At 46.1% G+C, this 25,154-nt stretch overlaps 1 protein-coding gene across 5 annotated transcripts in view; it reads right to left on the reverse strand.

Moving 5' to 3' along the window:
* Positions 1 to 25,154, reverse strand: part of LOC139239218 (ryanodine receptor 1-like) — a 506,468-nt gene that overhangs the window by 202,827 nt on the left and 278,487 nt on the right. For all 5 annotated transcript variants that reach the window (XM_070867899.1, XM_070867895.1, XM_070867896.1 and 2 more), the window contains exons 52-58: positions 24,804 to 24,882; positions 18,019 to 18,108; positions 17,721 to 17,864; positions 15,529 to 15,606; positions 15,241 to 15,316; positions 10,090 to 10,213; positions 2,092 to 2,207 (exon numbers count right to left, since the gene is read on the reverse strand). In XM_070867899.1, the coding sequence (XP_070724000.1) occupies positions 2,092 to 2,207; positions 10,090 to 10,213; positions 15,241 to 15,316; positions 15,529 to 15,606; positions 17,721 to 17,864; positions 18,019 to 18,108; positions 24,804 to 24,882 (707 nt within the window). The remainder of the gene's footprint in view (positions 1 to 2,091; positions 2,208 to 10,089; positions 10,214 to 15,240; positions 15,317 to 15,528; positions 15,607 to 17,720; positions 17,865 to 18,018; positions 18,109 to 24,803; positions 24,883 to 25,154) is intronic.

Raw genomic sequence — 25,154 nt, forward strand, 5'->3', positions numbered from 1 at the left:
CTCTTTGCAAAACAGAATACTTCCTATTATATAAAGTATTTCTTTAATACATGTTGCCTAGTTTTACCATTCCTATCTCGGATAACAAATCCAACGGGACAGAATCCTCAACCATATATCTTCCATATCAAAAGACTCAACCATACATTCTCTAAGCTTGTATTTCTCGAATGAAAGTAGCTCAGTTCTCTAACCCCATCCTGATAACCAAGAGCAACACCTTCTCCGTGACTCTACTGGTCCTCTATATCCCCCATAATGGCCAGGATTTTGCTAGCGCTTAGAGGATGGATCTACTGTCAAAATATAACCGATTGGGTTGGGATCCTACAGTGTACCCCCCTCCGTGTCAGTTTCCCAAGTGCCGAGTCTGCCTGCGCTTTACAGACACGAAACTAAACGGCAGGTGAGCCAATTGAAATAATTTAGAGCTTGTTAAAAGGTACTCCAACAGCGTTTTAACATCTACTTCAGATTTTTTCAGCTTTTTCACGAGATTCCCGGCGCTCGAGGATCACGCCGGGTAAGTACGTCGGGTGCTCAATGACTTTCCATTCATCTGAAAAGATGACAGCTGCAAAAGTGATATAACAGCTACTATTTCACAGCTGTTCAAGTTCCAATCTTAGAAGCTGGAGCCTTCAGGATTTGGAACACACTTTTGAGCTTTATGCAGTTTGGAAGTGTAAACTCTCTATCCACTGTCACCTTCTTGGAACAACCTATCTCACCACTGGCAGATCGCATCTGTCATCTCAACTTCAGCTGCCATCTATTCCAGCAGCATCGGTTCCCTTGAAAAAAAATCTCGCCTTGGTCCTCAGAATTCCACCACGATCCGCAACACCAACATCGCCAGGCACACTAGCATCACCAACAACAACACCAACCTTCTCCGCAATTACCTGATCCTGGACAGGACACAGAGCATCAGCACCCGACCACATTGATGCCCGGAATGTCAGGGATGGTCTCATCATGGCCATATTTACTTCATTTGATGCTGTACACCCTGGCTGCCAAATGATGCACTAGGTTGGCACTACCCCACACCAACACAATAAAGCATTACTGCAATGCCCAAACCATTCCTTTCACACTGCGGGGTGTACCCCTATGTCTCACCATTCACTACAACTCACTAAGCCACTTCGAAAAGGTGCACGCACATCTGTCCAAGGAGGCAAAGTATTGCAAATAAGGATTTCAATGTTTGACAACATATTAACAGAAACTTTATATGAACATTGGCTAAAACACCCAAGAGCCTACCTTTGTGTATTGTTAGTTGGTATGATTGGACAAGGTTGAGGGTGAGTGTGAGAGTTGGGCTCATGAGATGGGAATGTGATAATGTAGATAGAGAGATATGGATGGGTGGAGATGCAAGGTATGTTGATGTAAGAATATGCAGCAATAGTGTAGAGAAGGCAGAGTGATTGGGATGTAATGAGTGGCACAGCAGGATGAGGTCGAGTGTGGCTTTGCAGTAATGTTTCGTGATCTACTGAGTTCATTGAAATATTTGTGCCACGACAGCCACTGACGACATTCCTGCTTGTTTCCTTCTGTGCAATGTGCAACCAGGAGAAAAAAAACAGGCTGCGTTGATCTCCTGGGAAGGTCTCTTCTGCCCATTGGGAAGGGAACCTCCCTGCGTGTTGTGACTCATGGGAGAGCCTGGGTGCAGCCGTGTACCTCTGTGCATGCTCATCAGTGTTTGCAGCGCCTCAATGGTGTAGAATACTGACAGCACAACTGTCAAAATAAAGTTGGCCATGGTCCCTTTAAGGAAACCGGCTGATGATGTATCATTAAATTATATAATCAGACCCGCTTCCTTTTAATTGGCCGGGAACCTCGCTGGGCAAGCCTAATCAGGGTAAAGTTGTGGGGGAAGCTGGCATGGAGACAGGAGCGGGGTTGGAACTCGCCCCTGATGTCGTCCGCCTCGCTCCTGACCCGGTAGGCGAAATCACGGCCCACGTATGGGATGAAAACTGAACACCAGAGTGTGCACATATCAAAGTCAATATATTTTATTACACAATATATAAATATAAACAAATAAAGTCATTTCCCCAGTTATACCTATATGAGCAACAAACTCTTGAGCTATGTCCAACCACTGCAACAATTTCTTCAGAAAACCATAGGCAAATCTCTTCTCAATTGATGATGTGTCCAGTTCCATGTCCTTCAAACCTCTATAGAAGATTTAAAAAAATTGTTACTTTACATACATTAAAAATATTAAATGTTCATGCAATAAAATGGTTTCAAAATCATGGATTTCTTGGTCTCCAAAATTGAGACCATTAGATCATTTGTCTCAGCCTCCCTCTTCTCTATGCCTTGGATCAGAATACTCTGTAGTTTCTTTTTTATTTATTTATTTCTTCATGGGATGTGGGCAAGGCCAACACTTATTGTCCATTGCTAATTGCCTTTGAGGAGGTGGTGGTGAGTCGATTTACTAGGCCATTTCAGAGGGCAGTTAAGAGTCACCACAATGTTGTGGATTTCGAGTCACATAGAGGGCAGACCGGGTAAGGGCGACAGATTTCCTTCCCTGAAGGACATTGGTGAACGAAATGGGTTTTTACGACAATCCGACAGTTTCATGTTTCCTTCTCCAACTCCATGAGGCCCACAGCCTGCTCCCTTTGCTCTCTCTCCCGAGTGCTCAACTTTCCTTGGCTATGTACTCATGCATCGATAACTGCTCCCTTTCTTTGCGTACTGTTCCCTTCCTCACTTCAAAACAGCAGTCAGTACCCCCCCTCAAAAAAAGAACACGAAGCTACACTGTACTCACCAACTGCCACGCATTTCCAACCTTTCTTTTCTGCCTCATGGCCTTGAACAAATCATCATGATCCAGTATTGCAAGCACCTCTCCCAGTACTGCCTGTTGAAATGTCTTTGATCTCTCACAGCACCTAAGCCAGTCTGCAGTCACCTAAGATGCCCTGTGCAACTTTAACTATGACACATTATTCCTCCCTATCCTCTTCAATCTCTTCATAGTCTTTAATACAGTTGATCACTCCGAACCCCTCCACTGTCATATAATGGTTTCCTTCCTCCCTGACCTCTCCTGAGATGACTTCTCCAGCCAATCCCACATAATAATCCCCAGTTGGCCCTATCCTTTGTCCTTTTTCTTATTTACCACTGTCTCCGGTAACACTACCCATAAACATGGGGTCAGCTTCCGTACATATGCTGATGGCAATCCTCTGCCGCCACTTCAGATTAAAAAATAATGATTTATTCATTCACTGGATGTGTGCATCACTGGCGAGGCCAGCATTTATTGGCCATCCCTAATTGTACATGAGAAGGTGGTGGTGAACCGCCTTCTTGAACCACTGCAGTACGTGTGGCGAAGGTACTCCCACAGTACTGTTGGGGAGGGAGCTCCAGGATTTTGATCCAGCGACAAAGAAGGAACAGCGATTTCTTTCCAAGTTGGGAGAGTGTGTGACTTGCATGTGCTGGTGTTCCCATATGCCTGCTGCCCTTGTCCTTCGAGGTGGTTTGGGAGGTGCTATCGAAGAAGCCTTGGCGAGTTGCTGCAGTGCATCTTGTAGATGGTGCACACTGCAGCCACGGTGCGCCGATGGTGCAGGGAGTCAATGTTGAAGGTGGAGGATGGGGTGCCGATCAAGTGGGCTGCTTTGTTCTGGATGGTGTCAAGCTTCTTGAGTGTTGTTGGAGCTGCACTCAACCATCCATCGCACTCCTGATGTGCCTTGTAGGTGGTGCAAAGGCTTTGGAGATGAGTCACTTGCTGCAGAATACCCAGTCTCTGACCTACTCTTGTAGTCACAGTATTTATGCGACTGCTCCAATTAGGTTTCTGGTCAATGGTGACCCCTAGGATGTTTATGGTGGGGGATTAGACGATGGTAATTGTTCTGTATGTAGGCACCTTTAGTTATGACTCCAAGAAGCAGGGTATGATACTTAAACTGTGCAGACCTGCAGTCCTTTATTTGCAGCTCCTGAGTGACGACAACAAGCTGTGAGTTTCCTTTTATAATGGGTTACCTGCTGTGTGCAGGTAACCCTTAGGTCTCCAGCAGTAGCACCCTCTGGTGTACAGGCAAGATGTGTACAGTGTAAAGGTACATTCAGTGTTGCATAACAGTGTTACAGACATCACTCAGTAAACAGGCATGCATACACAATAACACTTCCCCCCTAAGCATTTTTCATTTCCTTATTGTCATGCCCAGGGGAGGTGATCAGTGGTGGGCTATGGGAGGTTGTGGTGAGGGTTGTGTGGTTGCCAGGTGTGACCCCTGTGCTTGAGGCTGGCCTCGTACGTTTCCCCTCCCTCACACACAGGCCATGTGGGTGTCACTGTTGTGGGATCCCTCGGGTGGGGAGCCACGGCAGCAGTGGGTGGTGTATATACACTGTGATGTGGGTAGTTGTGGGCAGGGCCACAAGACCGGGTGGGCTCCTTGTCCACCAATTGGGATGAGGGTCAGGTCATCCCAGGGCTTGCCAGGGAAACTGGAGGGTATTGGCCTCATGCTCCTGGTGTTGGCCCTGGTGGCCAGGGGTTGTCGGGCTGATCTGGTGCAGGTTGCCATTGGTGGTGGCTGGGCTGCCCATTGACCACTGCACCTGTAGTGGGTCTGCTCCCACTGCCTGTGTGTGTGTTCTGCAAGGGGCATCACATTCGTTCCAAAGGTCCAGGCTACATGGTCAGGTAACCTGCTGGACCTGGGGGTCTCCCACAGGGACATTCCATTGGCATCAGCATGGTCCCTGTAGGACCCAATGTCCTTTAGCAGTGTCCTACCGGTATACATGACACCTTGGCTCTGATCACACATAATCGAGCCTGCATTATACATTCTAGCATTTGCATCACTTTTGGGTGTCCTGGTTTCAACAGACATGGTTACATTAGGCATTTCACATTCTTTATCATTATTATTAAGCATAATAAACTTGTTCTTAACCTTACTGACACCTGCATTCATCTCATTAGTCACATTAGTTCAACCAGCATCACAATTCATGGTTACATTGCATACATTTTCATACTTGCACCCTTTAATTGCATCTTTAGCTTTAAAGTCCGTGTACTCAAATAGTTGAAACTTCCCCTTTAAATTTTTTTCGTTACTGGTCTCCTTTAAGAGAGCCTTCAAATCCGATTGGCCGCTCGATGTCACATGATGCTCCTCCATGTTCACTCGTGGCATGGCGGAGGCCATTTTGATTACAAGTTCTGCTGCTTGTGGTGCTGCAGCCATTTTCTGGTCTTGCTGCAGGTAGGCTGTGGTGCTCTTTTCTTCCACAGGTTCAATCCTGGATGTTGGGAATCCATTTCTTTCGTCGATGTTCACCTCTTGGAGTGCTGCCCCGACCCGGAAAGTGGAGTTTGGATCCTCGGTCTCGGAGATTTTGCCGGGGTGCTGTGGGCAGTCGAGCTGGACAGTGGAATCTCTGGATGCTGCGATGGATCCATGTTCAAGGTCGATTGCTGGAGCCCGGAGGCCTGGGAGCAGCTTCGTGTGGACAGGCTGCTGTTGTGGTCGATTGGCGGGATTCATCCAAAGTTCTTCAAAGGTCGCTTGGCTCATCACAGACTGGCTCGCCCCTGTGTCGCTCTCCATAGAAATTGGGACCCCATCAATGTCTACTTTCATCGCCCACGGAGAACTTTCGGTGGAGCAGGTATGAGTTCCATACTCTTCTTCTAGGGGTTGAGCAACTTCACCTTCCTCTGTGTCGGAGCCCCGGTGATCAGCCAACTCATCAGAGACGCGGTGAGTTTTCTGCACATTCTCTGAAGGTGCCCTTTCTCTTTGCAGCCTTTGCATGCGTAGTCTTGATTCAGTGAGCAGAAAAGCGCATGCGTGGCCATCTTTGTGCAGGAGTAATGTGAGAGCCCTGTATAATGGTGGGCCCTGTGGTTTCCTCCACACCGTCAGCACGGGGCCATCCGGTTTGCCCCATGTGATGGACTCAGGGTTGCATAACTTGGGGCAGCATTTCTGCCTTTAGAAGTATCCATGCGATGCACTGCGCTCGCCGGTTTAGAGTCCTGGGTCAGTATTCGCCTGGAGTCACTGGCCGAAACCATGTAGGCCTGGCTCACTTGAATTGCTTTCTGCAGGGTGACCGTGATGTCAGCCGAGAGCAATTTGTGCAGGAGGCCTTCGTGGCCGATTCCGATGACAAATACGTCTCTTAGTGCTTCATTAAGGTGGTCGCCAAACTCACACGGTGCAGCCAGTCTTCTTAAGTGTGCAGCATACTTGGCAATTTCTTGGCCCTCAGGTCGCCGGTAAGTGCAGAACCGGTGCCTGGCTGTGAAGATGCTTTCTTTCGGTTTTAGTTGTTCCTGTATGATTGTTACAAGTTGCTCATAGCTCTTGGTGGTTGTCTTCTCCGGGGCTAGTAAGTCTCTGACGAGACCGTAGATGGTGGGCCCACTGCTAAGAAGGATGGCCCCGAGTTTGTTCGCTAGTGTAGCCGGTGTGTCCCCGTCCAGGTCGTTGGCTATAAAGAAGTGTTCCAATCTTTCCACAAAAGCATCCCAATCTTCCCCCTCTGTAAATTGCTGAAAGTTGCTGAGGTTAGAGATGTTGAGCATGTAAGTTCGTGACCTCGTATTCCCATCGCCAGTTGTTCTGTATGTAGCACCTTTAGTAATGACTCCACGAGGCAGGGTATGATACTTAAACTGTGCAGACCTGTAGTCCTTTATTTGCAGCTCCTGAGTGATGACAATAAGCTGGGAGTTCCCTTTTATACTGGGTTACCTGCTGTGTGCAGGTAATCCTTAGGTCTTCAGCAGCAGCACCCTCTGGTGTACAGGCAAGGTGTGTACAGTGTAAAGGTACATTCAGTGTTGCATAACAGCGTTACAGACATCATACAGTAAACAGGCATGCATACACAACAGTCATGCTGCTGAATGAAGAGGTGGTTAGACTTTATCTCTCTGGAGAGGGTGACTGTCTGGCACTTGTGTGGCATGCATGTTACTTGCCACTTATCAGCCCAAGCCTGAATGCTGTCCAGGTCTTGCTGGATGCCTGAACTGGTGCCAGATAGTATGACAGCAAGTCATGTATAAGCCACAACTTCCACCAGTTTAACAATGACAGCACAGAAACCATTCTATTTGGTTCTTACCAGAAACTCTACACCTTTGCCCCCAATTCTATCTCCTTTCTTGATGAATGCTCAGGCTGAACATGATAGCATCCTGCAGGAGTCTGAAAGCTTCTAACCTACATCGAGTCCATCATCAAAGCTGCCCTTTTCACCTGAAATATTGATCAACTCTGTCTCTATCCCAACCCACTGCAAAAACATTCAGCCCTGTCTTTGTCGTCTCTAGACTCGACTTTTTCAGCACCCTGCTAGTAGACCTTCTGAGCTCCATGCTACACAAGTACATCCTAATGATGTACTAAGTCTAATTCAATCATCACCCCAATAACTACTGACTTCCACTGGCTCATCGCCTAGTGTAATGAATTCAAAATCCATGCCCTTGTTCCTCCATGACTTTTTCCTCCATGTGTCTCTGCAACCTCCTCCAACACGATGTCCTTAATCTGCCCATATATATTTCTCTGCTCTCTCCACTACCACTCTCAGGGTCACATCCTACAACCATCACATCATTTTACTTCTATGCAACTGGCACCTGTCAGACCAGCAGCAGAGCAGCCATCAGCATCAGCCAGCCAGCAATATTATGTGATGTTTAAGGTTAGTTATGACCCCATTAATCGTCAGAATTTTAATCTTGAATTGGTTGGAAAAAAATATCCTTTAGAGCTTGTTTTAAGCAAATTAGATGCCACTTCTTTGGATTTAGCTCTACGTTCAAAATGGTTGGATGAGCCCAGAAGGCTCGGGAAGCATTCATGTACATTAAAATTATTTTTAAACAAAGAGACAGGATCGGTAGAAAAGGGTATTTTGCTTTAAAAAAAAAAGCAAAATTAAAGTAATAACAAAAGTGGAAGGGACAGGATCAGAAGTAAAAATATTAAATTGTTTTTAATTGTTATTTAAGTATTTGTTTAAGTTGCATAGACTTTTTATTAAAATTATAAAGCTGACACTTGAGCAGCTTTACCACGATAATATTGTATCTGTTTCAGTGTCACAGTATGTGAACTGAAAACTTTTGAAATGGCTGGCCTAGAGAGTCAGAACTTTCCCTTGATCTGGTGGCAGTGTAAGAGTTAAATGAGTACTGATGGACAGGGAAATATGACAGCATATGATTGCATGTTTCTTCACATTTAACGTCTCTAATCTCATCAGTTGTTGAGCTTAATAGTGGCACTGGGAAGAGGTTGCCTGACTGCCTTCTCAGACAGGGAATAGTATGTTGTGGCGAAGCTGGAAGGAGTCAGAGGTGAGAAAATAAATGAATTTTAAAAGAGAGACACAAAAACATATGGGTACTATTGGTAAAATTCGCTTTTAATAAAAATTTGCCATTACCACGAATGATTCAATTCAGGGATCTATACGAGTTATAGAATAATATGTGATATAATACTAAACAGAAACTTTCTTTGGAAGTCATGGATGCTAATGTGATTCATCAATGCAAAATCAGTTTTGCATCTTTGAATAACTATATCTTGATGAGGAACCTTAAGAACGGATTCAATAGACATAGAAATTGCATTAGTGCTACTTTAAAAAAAAGATATAATGAAGACATAAATTTAATTTGTATTATAATTTATTTGAAACCATCTCAGTGCTAATTAATTTATACAATGGGGCAGATTCTGCGGTTGGCAGCGTACCTACGGTGCCGGCATCCGAGAGAACATGAACTTACGTGATTGGGACCCTCCTTTGTGAACTTGTTCTCTGACGCTGCGTAGTTGAAGACAGCGTAATGGCCCATGGATGCCAGGGGCACAGCGTGTACTTGGGATCACGTGGGCCTGGTGCTCCAATCAGCACACCGAAGGGAAAGTGTCTACCGCAAATACTGGTAATGTTCTTACATGCATTTCACCCAACCTTATATTTTTTTTACAAAATTATCTGCAATTGGATGTATTTTCAGAAGACTAAGGACTAGGAGAATAAAAAATGACCCGCTCTCTCACAGTTGCAAATTGATATTAGATTCTTTACTTTTCAATAATTTAACTGTATTACAGTAAATTGTACCATATTTATTCACGATATCAAATTATATTACTGCTTATCTAGAATGAAAAAAAACTTTTGATAAATTAAAAAAACTACACACCTTCAAGCATTTTAGCTATATCCGAACCACTCTGGCTGGATGCAAGCTCTTATTTATTTTCACCATTTACACAACTTAATCTGCAAAAGAACGGAAAGGTGGTTCCTTTCACAGTGGCACAGGCTCCTACGCCTGCTTTCACTAATCGTAACATTTTCGTCCGTAATTACTGGGCAGTTGATGGGCAAATAGCCCAACTCTGCGCCAGCAATGAATTTTTCCCAGTCAGTGCAGTTCATCTGTCAAGGCGGGGCTGGACAGGTTAGATGCAGGAAAAATGTTTCCGATGTTGGGGAAGTCTAGAACCAGGGGGACATAGTCTAAGGATAAGGGGTAAGCCATTTAGGACTGAGATGAGGAGAAACTTCTTCACTCAGAGAGTTTTTAACCTGTGGAATTCCCTACCGCAGAGAGTTGTAGATGCCAGTTCATTGGATATATTCAAGAGGGAGTTAGATATGGCCCTTACGGCTAAAGGGATCTGGAAAGAAAGCAGGAAAGGGGTACTGAGGTGAATGATCAGCCATGATCTTATTGAATGGTGGTGCAGAATTAAAGGGCCGAATGGCCTACTCCTGCACCTATATTTCTATATTTCTATGTAACTTGACGCATCGCAAGTTCGCGATTTAACACCTATGCGGAAATCCTGAACTAGCGGTTAATTTTGAAGATGGTATGACAGTGTACTCCGAGTACGCCGTCAAACCCACCGCAAAATCTGCCCCATTAACATTACCAGATCCTCTATATAGGAATATAGCATACCCAGATAATCAATACATTTTGCTTAATTTGACTGCGGATCAATTTACCTTGTTACAGCATATCCATGCATCTGCAAGAATCTGAGCAACTCGTAAGCTTTCTCCCTGTCTCGAGCTTTCTCCTTAGCAGTCAGTGTATCATACGGGACCAAAAGTGGATGGCTTCCACCACCTTATAAAAACAAATGAAGAAAGATAGAAATGGAATAGAATGCAAGATAGCAAGATGAACAGAAGGTTGCTCAGGCAAAGATCTGAAAAACGGCTTACAAAAACATTGTAGATCAAATAAATTATAGGAATGGCAAATGGTGGTGCTAGGAAGTAACATATGCATGACAACTAGGTACAGGCAAAGGAGGGGGGAATGCACTTCTAATGATAACTTGCGAGTGTGTGAAAACAAACATAACACACTAGCATGTAGATCATAGGTCCTGGATTATGAAGCCATTTTATCTGGATTGCCCTATCAGGTGGAACATGAGTGAATTGATCAGCTATTTGTGAGTTGGGGGGAGGTGGCGGGAAGACAGGGAACTCTCATATATGGCTTTCCTAACATTTCTTTCTTTTGAAATCTTTCACTGAGTAATTCTTGAGCTGAAATTTTTTTTAATTGAGATACAATTTAAAGAGAATTGTGTGTAAAAGGGATCAGAGAATAGTCATAATGGTTGGGTGACAACTGAAGGAAAAGGAAACATGTCAAGAGAGCACGAGAAAAATAAAGTGAAAAGGAGGGATAAATAGAAACTTAGTGAGAATGGGGAGCAGAAAAAATGCCACACAGGGGAAAAGTAACCTAGAAAGAGTGAGAGAAAGGGAAGTGGGAAGGGATATGGTATACTCAGAGAAACTCAGAGAGAGAGGGAAGAGTAATAGACACAGATAATGAAAGAGAGAAACATGGCGAATAAGGAGGAAGAGTAAAGTGACACACAGAGGTAGTGAGGGGAGAAAAACACAGAGATGAGAAAGAATTTCTTCTCCCAGAGGGTTGTGAATCTGTGGAATTCTCTGCCCAAGGAAGCAGTTGAGGCTAGCTCATTGAATGTATTCAAGTCAAAGATAGATAGATTTTTAAGCAATAAGGGAATTAAGGGTTACGGGGAGAGGGCGGGTAAGTGGAGCTGAGTCCACGGCCAGATCAGCCATGATCTTGTTGAATGGCGGAGCAGGCTCGAGGGGCTAGATGGCCTACTCCTGTTCTTAATTCTTATGTTCTTATGATAGGGGAGGAGCAATAGAGCATATGAGGGTGAGAAAACAGATACAAACAGACAGTAACAGTGATGCAGCCCGATTCAGACGTATGCAAGTTCAATCGATGAGGTGAGCTGGCCATGTGTGAATATAATTAGTGACTTGAACTAGGTTACACTTTCACTTCATCGTGTTTAAATATACAGGTGTCAAAATTTGGTATCGCCCCGTTTGAGGGTGGTAACCAAGGTGAGGTGAGATTTTCTGCGCCCGGCGCTGAAGTCCTGTCACAGCCACGAAATTGGGAGTACCGCCCTCGAGAGAAAGTGGCGCGCAATGTTGGGCGCTTCACTTCTTTTCGGTGACAGGACCAAGGCGGTGAGCGCGTGAATTTGCCAGCGCTATGCGGCCTCTCAGTGTAACGCTGACGAGAAATCGTTTGCGTCCCGTTAGCACCCCCTGGGAGCGCTAACGGGAGGCGCAAACTATGCGAATTTCACCCCTCACAATTTCTTTTTTAAAAATATGATTACATCGGAGTGCTGTTCCTGTTCAGCTGATAAAGCAGCAAAACAATATGATCAACATTTGGAATGCATTTCAGCTAGATCTTCTCATCTTAGGCAGTCCCCCAGAGTCGGGGATGACTTGTTTCCACATTAAAACGAGTTCTAAGGTGACTGATGAGACCTTTGCCAGGTCCCAAACTGTATTTTAAAGGGTGGAAGATGCCTTTGCGTGAATTATTTTAACGTGTAGTGGCCGTTGCACAACAGCTATCACACGGGCTTGGCAGAGCAAGGTCTTGGTCCAATGACAAGGGGATCCAAGACGATTGGAGACCAGGCTCTGCTGCATGGGCCTAACACACACACATATATAGTCATACTAACCCTAATCCCCTCCCTCAGATCACCTCTCCTTGTTTTTCAGTTTGTGTATTTGTCCATAGAATTCTGACACTGCATCCTGGGCCCCCCTGGCTCCAGCTCCATGCTGCTCTCCATGCGCAGGCTCTGCTGCGCTTTTCCGTGCTCTCTCCAGCCACTCATGCTTTGGTGGTTGGTTACCACACGTATACAGGTCTCGTGTCCCGACCTCGCTGCTGGCCTCTTAGCACAATTATTGCTATCCTGGCTCGCGATCAGCGAACTCAACATAGACCAGGTATTATACCTCCAACCTTTCTAGTCTGCGTGGTCCAGCATCTACCAGCTTAGCCATCAGGGGAAGCTCCTTATTTTTATTTTTAAACCCATAACTCACAAACTCGCAAGTTGACATCATTTACTGGAGCTCTCCCCTATCCCCCCAGATATTTTCTTCTGCAGAACTTATCAATGAATTAAAGCACGGGAGCGTATTTTAATTAGGTTTATTGTCTAAACTGACATTGCTTTTATTTTGGGGAGAGGCACCAGTAAATAGGGGGGGGGGGAATAGGGGAGGGGCACCAGTAAATATAGGGGAGGGGCACTAGTAAATGGGGGGATAGGGGAGGGGTACCAGTAAATAGGGGAATGGGGAGGGGCACCAGTAAATAGGGGGATAGGGGAGGGGCACCAGTAAATGGGGGGATAGGGGAGGGGCACCAGTAAATGGGGGGATAGGGGAGGGGCACTAGTAAATGGGGGGGATAGAGGAGGGGCACTAGTAAATGGGGGGATAGGGGAGGGGCACCAGTAAATAGGGGGATAGGGGAGGGGCACCAGTAAATAGGGGGATAGGAGAGGGGCACTAGTAAATGGGGATAGGGGAGGGGCACCAGTAAATGGGGGATAGGGGAGGGGCACTAGTAAATGGGGATGGGGAGGGGCACCAGTAAATAGGGAGGGATAGGGGAGGGGCACCAGTAAATGGGGGATATGGGAGGGGCACCAATAAATGGGGGATAGGGGAGGGGCACTAGTAAATGGGGGGATAGGGGAGGGGCACCAATAAATGGGGGGGATAGGGGAGGGGCCCCAGTAAATGGGGGGGGGGAGGGGGGTAGGGGAGTGGCACCAGTAAATGGGGGGGGGGTGAATAGGGGAGGGCTCTAGTAAATGGGGGTAGGGGGGGTAGGGAGGGGCCCCAGTAAATGGGAGGGGGATAGGGGAGTGGCACCAGTAAATGGGGGGGGGAATAGGGGAGGGCTCTAGTAAATGGAGGGATAGGGGAAGGCTCCAGTAAGTTCAGCTAGATACTAGAGGAAGTATTACTGAGGAATGAAAATAATGATATTAGATTAGGACGTACTGACGAAGGAATGTACATGTACATTGAATGGTTTCTTCGTTTAGGTTTGTTAAGGTCTTAAACATTTACAAAACAAAACTGTACATTTGTACTGTAGCTCTTTTATAATGGGACTCTAGAAAACAGGGTGTTATGTACTGGCCAGTACACCAATGTTACCCTTTAATCGTCATGAAATATTTACTGTCCAAGAGATAACTAACTGTAGACCTGTTTTAACATCTTGAGAAAACTGTGGTAATGGTAAACTGAAAGACAATGTGCGCATTGTAAACAAATAGAAATGCAATATTCTGAACATAATTACTTCACAAATAATGCACAAGCTATTATTGAAAACCAAACCATTTATTACAATAAATATGGACTCTATTGTGATTCCATCACCATTTTTCTATAATGACTTAATAACAGGTATATCAAAATCAGATGTCTGGCAATTCCTTTCTAGTATGTGGTGTGCTACTTTTTAATAAGGATGAGGGATAGGCGGTTAACATTTTCATCAAACTTTTTCCGTAGAATTTTATTTAAAAAGAGAATGTTATAGAGAGAGCACTTTCAAAGTAAAGCTCTCCCTCAGGAAAGGGAGAGGGAGCAGCAGAAAAAGGTGGAGAATGCATCAGTGAGCAACTCACAATGGAGTAACGCTGATCAGAGGTTATTGGTGCACGACTGAAGTCTTTCATTACTGACTGATCTCTCAGCAGTATGCAGAACCAGAAGAGATACTAATTCATGTCACTGGACATCAACTGACCTACCACTTACATCAGCTGAGCAACTACTGTCCAACAGTTTCAACATTGAATATATTTAAGGTGGCGGTAGACAGATTTTTGAAATATAACGGAGTCGAGGGTTATGGGGAGCGGACACGGAAGTGGAGTTGAGGCCAAGGTCAGATCAGCCATGATCTTATTGAATGGTGGAGTAGGCTCGAGGGGCCAAATGGCAGACTCCTGGTCCTATTTCTTATGTTCAAAGTGGCCCTCAAGCAACAAAAACCACTTGTATTTATATAGCGCCTTTGATTTAGTAAAACGTCCCAAGGCACTTCATAGGACTGTTATGACAACTATTTGACATCGAGCCACATAAGAAGAAATTATGGCAGATGACCAAAAGCTTGGTCAAAGTGGTAGTTTTAAGGAGCGTCTTAAAGGAAGAGAGATAGTTAAATAGGGTAGAATGTGGGAGGCCAGCTGGGCGAACGTTGGAATAGTCAAGACTAGAGGTAACAAAGGCATGGATGAGGACTTCAGCAGTGGATGAGCTGAGACAGGGGAGGAGACGGGCGATATTACAGCAGTTTGTGAGGGGAGGAAAGCCAGGTCTCTTCACCCACTTCACAGCAATGTAGTTAAACCCACAGCTACCTAGTTATCTCACTGTTTAAATACTGTACTGTACAGTGCAGTACATCGGAGGAATTAGTCACCCTCTTCACACCTCCCAGCTGGAGGCTGGCTGTCCATCATGTTGTGGAGACCTGGTTTTTCTCCCATTGCAAACTGCTGCAACATCGCCCGTCGTCGCCCCTGCCTCAGCTCATCCGCTGCTGAAGCCCTCATCCATGCCTTTGCTACCTCTAGTCTTGACTATTCCAACATACTCCCAGCTGGCCTCCCACATGCTACCCTACCCATAGCATGATGAAACTGACAGGGGGAAATAATTAAATGAATATAATTATGGTAATAGACAATGCACAAAACATTTGGAAAGTTATTTTAACGTATCATGCACTCTAACCTTTGGCTTGTAGCTCCAGCTTCTTCTTACGACCCCAGGTGTTGTGGTAATTTTCTGCAAGTTGCTCTGCCATTGACTACAAAATATAAGGGCTCTTGTTTAAAATCCAGATACACTATAGAATGTTTCAATTTGTCTAATGTTTTTGGTAATTTGAGGGTTAGAAATTCCTCTGTTAACAAAAAAATTAAAACTTTTTTTTTAATGGTTATAATGCACTAAAATGTCAGCTGCAGCCAATTTTTAAACAGTGCATTTTTTGTGTTTAAGTAAAAACAAGCTCTGTACCTGCAGCTCACGGGACAATGTCATGTTCAGCAGCTCAGGGGACTGTGGATTGTATCCATGACTAGGGTCATAGACAACCTGCAACAGAAATTAATAAAGGATAAAATATACTCTAAAACAAATTACTGACAGCATTGTGAAAGTGAAATCATATGTGAAACTGTACAAAAATCATTAGTGCAGTGTAATTGTTTGCCTTCTTATTTCAAAGTTTTCAGCACGGTATAAGAAAGTTCTACAATTCTTTTCAGCAATTTTAAATTATTTATTGTTCATAATTCTTAAGAAGAAGCCTTGACTAAGCCAGAATGGATATGCTTGTAAAAATGGCATTATCTCTTTTTATAACGTTTATTTGTTAAATTTATATAGAACCTTGGTTAGACCACACAGTTCTTCTATCGATATTACAAACAGGTTATAGAAGCACTGGAAAAATGCAAGAAAGATTTACAAGGCTGATGCCAGAGCTGAGAGGGTACAACTATCAGGAACGACTGAATAGGCTGGGCTTTTTTCTCTCAAAAAGAGAAGACTGTGAGGTGACCTGATAGAAGTCTTTTAAATTATGAAGGGGTTTCATAGGGTAGAAATAAAGAAGGTGTTCCCACTTGTGGGGAGTTCAAAACTAGGGGTCATAAATATAAGATAGTCACTAATAAATCCAGTAAGGAATTCAGGAGAAACTTTTAGTCAGTAGTTAGAATGTGGAGCTCTCTACTACATGGAATGGCTGAGGTGAATAGCATAGATGCATTTAAGGGGAAGTTAGATAAGTACATGAGGGAGAAAGGATTAAAAGGATATATTGATAGAGTGAGATGAAGTAAAAAGACTTGCATTTATATCATCATCATAGGCAGTTACTCGGAATCGAGGAAGACTTGCTTCCACTCTTAATGAGTCCTTAGGTGGCTGAACAGTTCAATACGAGAGCCACAGTCCTTGTCACAGGTGGGGCAGACAGTCGTTGAGGGAAAGAGTGGTTTGCCGCACGCTCTTTCCGCTGCCTGCGCTTGTTTTTTGCATGCTCTCGGCGACGAAACTTGAGGTGTTCAGCACCCTCCCGGATGCACTTCCTCCACTTAGAGCGGTCTTTGGCCAGGGACTCCCAGGTGTCAGTGGGGATGTTGCACTTTTTCAGGGAGGCTTTGAGGGTGTCTCTGTCACATTTCCAATGCCCACCTTTGGCTCGTTTGCCGTGAAGGAATTCTGAGTAGAGCGCTTGCTTTAGGAGTCTCGTATCTGGCATGCGAACAATGTGGCCTGCCCAGCGGAGCTGATCAAGTGTGGTCAGTGCTTCAATGCTGGAGATGCTGGCCTGGTCGAGGATGCTAATGTTGGTGTGTCTGTCCTCCCAGGGTATTTGCATTTAGATAACACCTTTCAAGACCACCGGACGTCTCAAAGCACTTTACGGCTAATTAAGTACTTTTGGAGTGTAATCACTGTTGTAATGTGGGAAACACGGCAGCCAACTTGCGCACAGCAAATTCCCACAAACAGCAATGTGATGGATATTATGTATGCAATCCTAGGTAACCTGCATCATACCGCCACCAGAGGGCATACCTGTTGGAGTCCCAAAGGATCCCAGCATCCCTTGGGAGCACTGTATATAAGCAGGCCTCCCACGCTGTACCAGCACTCTGGAGTTTGAATAAAGGAGCTAAGGTCACACTTACTTATGTCTACAGTACTCAGTTACATTACTTTATTATGAGCTTAACCAGATAATCGGTTTTTGTTATGTTGATTGAGGGATAAATATTGGCCAGGACACCAGGGATAACTCCCCTACTCTTCTTGAAATAGTGCCATGGGATCTTTTACATCCACCTGAGAGAGCAGACGGGGCCTCAGTTTAACATCTCATCCGAAAGATGGCACACCTCTGACACTGCAGCACTCCCTCAGCACTGCACTGTCTATACATAAGACTAACTTTTTAGTTCTAGTCAGCCTAGATTTATGTGCTCATGTTCCTGGAGCAGGACTTGAACCCACAACCTTCTGACTCAGAGACACATGTGCTACCCACTGAGCCACAGCTGACAGTAAGTCTTGTGTGGAGCATAACTATCGACCGGTTAGGCTGAATGGCCCGTTTCCGTGCTGTAAGTTCCAAGTTGAGTGATGACGTGGTTTCTACTATTGAATTCAGAATAAAATTTTACTAAATGTTCACTCACCTGGGCGGATTGTGAAATCTTGCGGGTTTTCTTCTCTCCCTTCTCACTCTTTTCCACTCCCTCACCTGCTTTTTCAACTGTCCATTCCCAGGCAATCATAGCTTTTAGGGACTCTTTGATTGGCCATCTGTAGATTTCTCGGTCCTGGAAACAACCATGATAATTGTTAAAAATTGCAACATATGAACTTTATAAAAAATTAAATCTAGTACACAGTAGTAGATATAATCTGTGGTGACATGGATGAAGGCCTTTACATGACTGGGCTCTGAATATAGTAATACAGTAATATTTATACCTTTTCAGAGAATGTTTTGTATGGCCTCAACCACGGGTGAGTCTGGGCCTCTTCATCAATAGTTTCACCATAACTCCAGTTATTTTGTATCTGCAATGAAAAATAAACTGCATTTTACTTTGGGTTTAATATCTCACTGTAGAGTTTAAGATTTATTTATACAGGAACACACTTTCCTTTGCACTTTTAAATGACATTCCTGAAAACATCATTGATTATTGCAGCAGTGCGAGTTATCTGTACTTTTGTTTTTGGACAAAATTCTTTCAATCCCATGCTAAGGCAATAGGGCCGGTTCTAACTCCGGGCAGGAAGCTGGCGAGAGCAGACAGCATTCCTGGTTGGGAATCGGATGATCTGGCTGATCTTAACTGCTGGGCCTCATTTTAATGCGGCCAATCAGCTGCTCACCTGGTTTGGGTAGCAATTGGCTGGCAACGAAGATCAAAAGAAGATCATCTGCAGCAAGAAAAGCCACAAGAGAGAGGGGGTTGTTCTGTGGGTCTCAAAGCAGGGGTGGGGGTGGGGGAGAAAGAGTGGGAAGAAGCAGAGTCTAAGGCAGCAGAGTCTCGTCTTTCATTGTGGGGCCCAAGAAGCACCCCTGCTCCTCCTGATCCTACTAAGGGAAGTTTTTCCACTTACCTTCAGTGGTCTTGCTGGCTTTCCAACAGCTTCATCTGAGGGGGCAGCGAGCTAGGCTCAGGAGCAGATTAAAATGCCATCTGGACCAAGGGACCCTAATGTGCATATATTAATGAGGTTTCTGCCGAAGTCTGGCTCGGAGCCTCGTCTGCCAGCAAACAGCAGCATTAAAATGGGGAATGAGAGCTGTACGGCAAATGGAGACACTCTATTATAACTGCTCTCCTGCTCCATTGCTACTGATCACGGAGAATTAAAGCTCCCCCCAATTATTTCAGCAGTCAAAAAGAATATGTGGGAATTAAGAAGTGTTCATACAGAATTGAACTTTCTCTTTACAGAAACTAGTTTGTAAGTGAATATTTAGAATTAACTTTTCCAATCCTTTAGTTCAATTATACCTACTTTAATATAGGTTGCAGGTTGCAATAAATCCACGCTGCGGAGTGCAATGGCCGGCGATTTTCCCTGTAATGGCCGCTGTTATGTATGCAACCCTATGTAACCAGCATTCTACTGCCACCAGGGTCCCAAGGGATCCCAGCATCCCTTGGGAGCACGGTAAATAAGCAGGCCTCCCATGCTGTACCAGTACTCTGGTAAAGAGACTAAGGCCGCACTTACTCACGTCTACAGTACTCAGTCACATTGCTTTATTCAAGACATAACAACTGGCGACGAGATAACGAACCATACAGAGAACTGTTGTTATCCTGGAGACATTTTCGTGGCCGAGTTGAAAGGGTGTGCGAACACTGCCAAATGAAGGGCGATCCTCCTCACTGTCTGCGGGACAACAACCTACGGCCTCATGAAGAATCTTCTTGCTCCAGTGAAACCAACAACCAAATCGTATGAAGGACTGTGTACGCTGGTCCGGGAGCACCTAATCCGAAGGAGAGCGTTCTGATGGCAAGGTATCGATTTTACACATGTCAACGGTCTGAAGATCAGGAAGTGGCGAGCTACGTCGCCGAACTAAGGCACCTTGCAAGACATTGCGAATTCGATGGATTCCTGGAGCAAATGCTAAGAGACTTTTTTGTGCTTGGCATTGGCCATGAGGTTATCCTTCACAAACTATTGACTGTTGAAACACCGAACCTGAGCAAAGCCATAACGATAGCCCAGACATTTATATCCACCAGCGATAACGGCAAACAAATTTCGCAGCATAAAGATGTTTCGGCAAGTACTGTACACAAAGTAACGTCGTTTTCAGGCAGGAATGCATATGGCAGAATGTACACGCCTGCAGCTGCACAACCTCAGATGACTCAGAGTCCGCCATCAAGCGTTAATGTGAGGCAATTGACACCTTTTTGGAGCTGCAGAGGTGATCATCGAGCCCATCAATGTCACTTCAAACACTATGCGTGCAAAGGCTGTGGAACAATGGGACACCTCCAGTGAATGTGCAAACGAGCTGCAAACCCTGCAAACCACCATGTTGTAGAGGAAGGTCGATCCATGGCGGATCAAACTGAACTAGAGACTCAAACCGAGGAGGCAGAAGTGTACGGGGTATACGGGGTACACAGCTTCACCATGAAATGTCCACTGATCATGTTAAAAGTTGAACTGAACGGAATTCTAGTATCCATGGAATTGGACACGGGTGCGAGTCAGTCCATCATGGGCAAAAAGGCCATCAACAGGCTGTGGAGCAACAAGGCACACGGGCCCAAGCTGAGCTCTATTCATACCAAGTTGAGAACTTACACTAAAGAGCTGATCCCTGTAATTGGCAGCGCAGAAGTAAAAGTCTCCTATGATGGAGCAGTGCACAAACTATCACTATGGATTGTACCAGGAGATAGCCCCACACTGTTCGGCAGAAGTTGGCTGGGAAAAATCTGCTGGAACTGGGACAACATCCGTCGACGACACCTCATGTGCCCAGGTTCTGAGCAAGTTTCCATCGTTGTTTTAAGCCAGGCATCGGAAGTTTCTCTGGGGTGAAGGTGCAAATCCACTTGATTTCCGGTACACGACCCATCCACCACAAGGAACGGTCGGTGCCATATATGATGCGAGAGAAAGTGGAGATCGAGTTAGACAGACTGCATCGAGAGGGCATCATCGTGCCGGTGGAGTTCAACGAGTGGGCCAGTCCGATTGTTCCAGTTCTCAAGGGCGATGGCACGGTCAGAATTTGTGGGGACTATAAAGTAACCGTTTTTCGCCGCAGGACCAGTACCCACCACCCAAGGCAGATGACCTATATATGACGCTGGCAGGAGGAAAGACGTTCACCAAGTTGGATCTGACCTCGGTCTACATGACGCAGGAGCTGCCGGAATTTTCGAAATGCCTCACCTGCATCAACACGCACAAAGGTCGATTCATCTACAATAGATGCCCGTTTGGGATTCGATCGGCCACGGCTATTTTTCAAAGGAACATGGAGAGTCTGCTAAAGTCGGTTCCGCGCACCGTGGTTTTCCAGGATGACAAACTGGTCGCAGGTCAGGATACCATCGAACACTTGCAGAACCTGGAAGAGGTTCTAAGTTGGCTAGACTGTGTGGGACTCAACTGAGAGGCACTGCTAAGTTTGTGGTCATGGCCCTCCAAACCGTTGACTTCGCTGGCCCGTTTCTAGGCAAAATATTCTTGGTTGTTGTGGATGCTTATTCAAAATTGATTGAATGTGTAATAATGTCTGTAAGCACGTCCACTGCCACCATCGAAAACCTACGAGCCATGTTTGCCACGCACGGCCTGCCTGATGTCCTTGTCAGCAACAATGGCCGTGCTTCACCAGCACTGAATTCAATGGGATCAAGCACATCACATCTGCCCCATTCAAGCCCGCATCCAACGGCCAAGCAGAACGGGCAGTCCAAACCATCAAGCAAAGCTTGAAACGTGTGTCGGAAGGCTCCCTGCAGACCCGCCTATCCTGAGTCCTGCTCAACTACCGCACTAGACCCCACTCGCTCAAAAGGGTTCCCCTAGCTAAGCTGCTCATGAAAAGGGCGCTCAAGACAAGGCTCTCTCTCGTCAACCCTGATCTCCATGAACATGTCATGGGCAGGTGGCATCAACAGAGCATGTACCATGATCGCGCAAATTTGATACGCGATATTGAAGTCAATGACACTGTATTTGTACTCAACTATGGACATGGTCCCAAATAGCTTGCTGGCACTGTCATAGCCGAAGAAGGGAGTAGTAGGGAGTTTCAGGTCAAACTCGCAAATGGATTAACTTGCAGAAAGCATCTGGACCAAACCAAACTGCGATTCACAGTCAGCCACGAGCAACCTGAAGAGGACACCACCAACTTCGACCCTCTGACACACACACACACACAAGTGGCAACCGACATCACGGTTGACCACGAAGCTGAACTCATCATCCCCAGCAGCCCAGCAAGGCCAGCTGCCCAGCAGCCCAGCGAAGAAACAACCAACTCACCTGCACCTGCATTTGTACCGAGACGATCGACTAGGGAGCGGAAAGCCCCAGATCGTCTCATCCTGTAAATAAGTGCACTATTGACTTTGGGAGGGAGTGATGTTATGTATGCAACCCTATATAACCAGCATTCTACCGTCACCAGAGGGCTATCTGTTGGAGTCCCAAGGGATCCCAGCATCCCTTGGGAGCACGGTATATAAGCAGGTCTCCCATGCTGTACCAGTACTCTGGAGTTAGAATAAAGAGACTCTAAGGTCACACTTACTCACGTCTACAGTACTCAGTCACATTGCATTATTCAAGACATAACAGCCGCCATTATCAAAATTCCGCTCCTGCGGTATCCCGGCGGTGACCCGTTCCCCACCTACTGCTCCGCTGCTTCCGATCCGTCCTAAGTGCGTCATCAGAGTATGCACTGCCGATGTCTCCCCCAAATCCCGATGGTGAAATTCCGCCGAGAAAATTTTCCTCCTGACCTGCTTTTATGATACAGTGCAGTGAGGCTGTGACCTTCTAAAATGGCGGGGCGGCTCTCATTAAAAGGGAGGATGCACTGTCGCTGCCACCATATTTATTTTGTCAGCTGACTGCCATGTCGGGCTGACAATTATGCCCCTGGGTTCGGCCGGGCCACCAACAGGCAGCCTGGCACTGACTCTTGGGTGCCTGGCCGCTGGCCCGGCCGAAACCCTCCCTGGTGGCCCAGTGGACCGCACTTTAAAAAGCGCAGGCTCTCCCCTTTAAGTGAAGGGGAGGGCCATGGTGACACGGCGCCGTGATGACATCATCAGCGCTACGCTGATGACTGACAGCGGCGGCCACTCCGCACCCCCCCCCAACTTCCGCCCCTCAAGTGTGCTCACCACCACACTATCGCTCCCATTATGAGCGACTTCTGGTCCGCTGAAAAAAAAGCCAAAACGCAGAATTTCGCTCAAGAGACCACTTCATCCACCGCGCCGGTGAAAACACAAGACACGGGGTGGTAGCGCCCCATTTCCAGCGGTGGGCAATTTCAGCTCCGAGGACTAATGTCGTGGACAGGAATATCACCTTATCCAATTGCAAACATCATATCAGAATGTTTCTTCCAAAAATCTTGCTCATTATTAAATATGTTATGAAGATATTTTAACCTGTTGTAGACTGATTTTATCTTTACTGAGTATATGCACCTTCAGAAACTTCTTGGGCTGGAAATTGCCTGCCGCCCTATTTGGGGCGGATAATTTGAATTAGTCGAATTATCATCGCCTGGTGGGAGTCGGAGTAAAGAGACGGAAAATTCGGCACTTTAACTTTGTCACCGCCTCCCAGCGTCTTGGGGCGCTGTTTGAGGCGGTGTAGGGGCGGGTTTATGTCGGGAGCGGGGCACCCACTGGGAGGGTGCTGGGCTGCCTATTGGACGCAGAATCGGCCTACAATTAAAACAGCATTACGCCCTCCCCTTTAAGGGTGGGCGCACCACCCAGCCACTGCCAGTTTCCCGCCTCGCAAAGTTGTCGTGGGCACTGACCGGTGGTGGCCGCGTTCCTGCGGGGCAATTTCCCCCACGGGGTAGAAAAGGGGTTGCCACCAGGTGCTAATGGGTCGGTGCGTGGCCGACAAATGTTCGGAGCGCTGGGCGGGGTGGAAAGTCCGGATGCGGCAGAAACCCAGTCGGTACGGCCTTATCGCCCCGTTACCGTCTCTTGTAATGGGCCTTAAAAAAGGAGGCAATTTTGGCCCCCTTGTGTTTTACTGCTTTTGTGCAATAAATCTTTACAGTTCAACTTGAAAATAATAGTCTGACAATTTGGTATTTGCTGCCTATTGTAGACAGGAGAGCACGGTGGGCATCCTATGAGTTCTTTGATGTGGTATACCGAAACCAGTACACAAAACAACCCACTTAACATATGCTCTGTATGGATTAGAGTTTTTACAATACACAAAAATTGGAACATTAGTATAGTAAAGAAAAGTGGCCAGGAAATTGGGTAGTGCCCCGTTTGGGGGCCAGTAACATTCGCAAGCCGGGATTCCCTGCATCAGGCACAGAAGTCCCACCCCGCTCGCGAAATTGGGGTTACCGTCCCCGAGAGGAAGTGAAGCGCAAAAAAACATGCTCCACTTCCTCTCTGGAGTGCTAACGGGGCCACGTAGCACTGCCATGTAGGAGAGGTCCTCCCCTTCATTAAAGGGAGGGCCAAGCTGCAGAGTCTGCAGGGCCCTACTTGGACCACCGGGGAACGGGGTGCCTTGCCATCAGCCCGGCACTCAAGCAGATTGCTGGGCTGCCAGATCGCGGCATGGACCCCGCGTTCAAGGAGGCAACGGACCGCGACAAGCAAGTTGGATGATTCTTTACTCACGTGCACGCCACCTCCCCTTTAACTTGCAACCAGTGTGTGGCCGGCTGCCATGTACACGCCCTCTGAAGTTGTCGCTGGCATCACCCAGTACAGCTTCAGGGGACCGATACAAAATTTTTCTCCAGGGCGAAACTGGGTCACTGCACACGGTGATGAAGTTGTCAATCGCCATCGCTGCGGAGTGCGGCACTACTGGTTAATCGCTAAACTCCAGCGGAATTTAGTGGGAGTCATTAACGGCCCCTCGCCCGGGCGTAAAGTCACTTGACCCTTGGGGGCGCTAATGGGAGGTGCAAACAATCCCAATTTCTCCCCCAGTGTATTGAAATTAAGGAATTCAAAGAAGCAGAAATATCATACCTTCTCAAAAGCCCACTTGTCATGTGTGTACTCTGCATACTTGTTGATAATGGCATCCAGTTTTTCAGGAATTATGACACTGTAAAAAATCACCACATATCACCAAACAATTTGGTTCACAAATGAAATTTTGAAAAATCCTCTGGTCCTCTCGCTCCACATAAACTCTCCTATCTACATTGGCGGTTAAACCCCGACCATGCTATCTCACATGGTTTCTCTACTCCCATGTTCTCAATCACAGACAAGGCCATCTCCAACCACTTTCTTGAATCCTTCACCACCCATATCCTCCGATCCTTTTACTTCCTCCTACATCCATCCCTGAAAGAAATTGCACTTTCAAGCCGG

Source organism: Pristiophorus japonicus, chromosome 26, assembly GCF_044704955.1.
Source record: "Pristiophorus japonicus isolate sPriJap1 chromosome 26, sPriJap1.hap1, whole genome shotgun sequence".
NCBI classification, from domain to species: Eukaryota; Metazoa; Chordata; class Chondrichthyes; family Pristiophoridae; genus Pristiophorus; species Pristiophorus japonicus.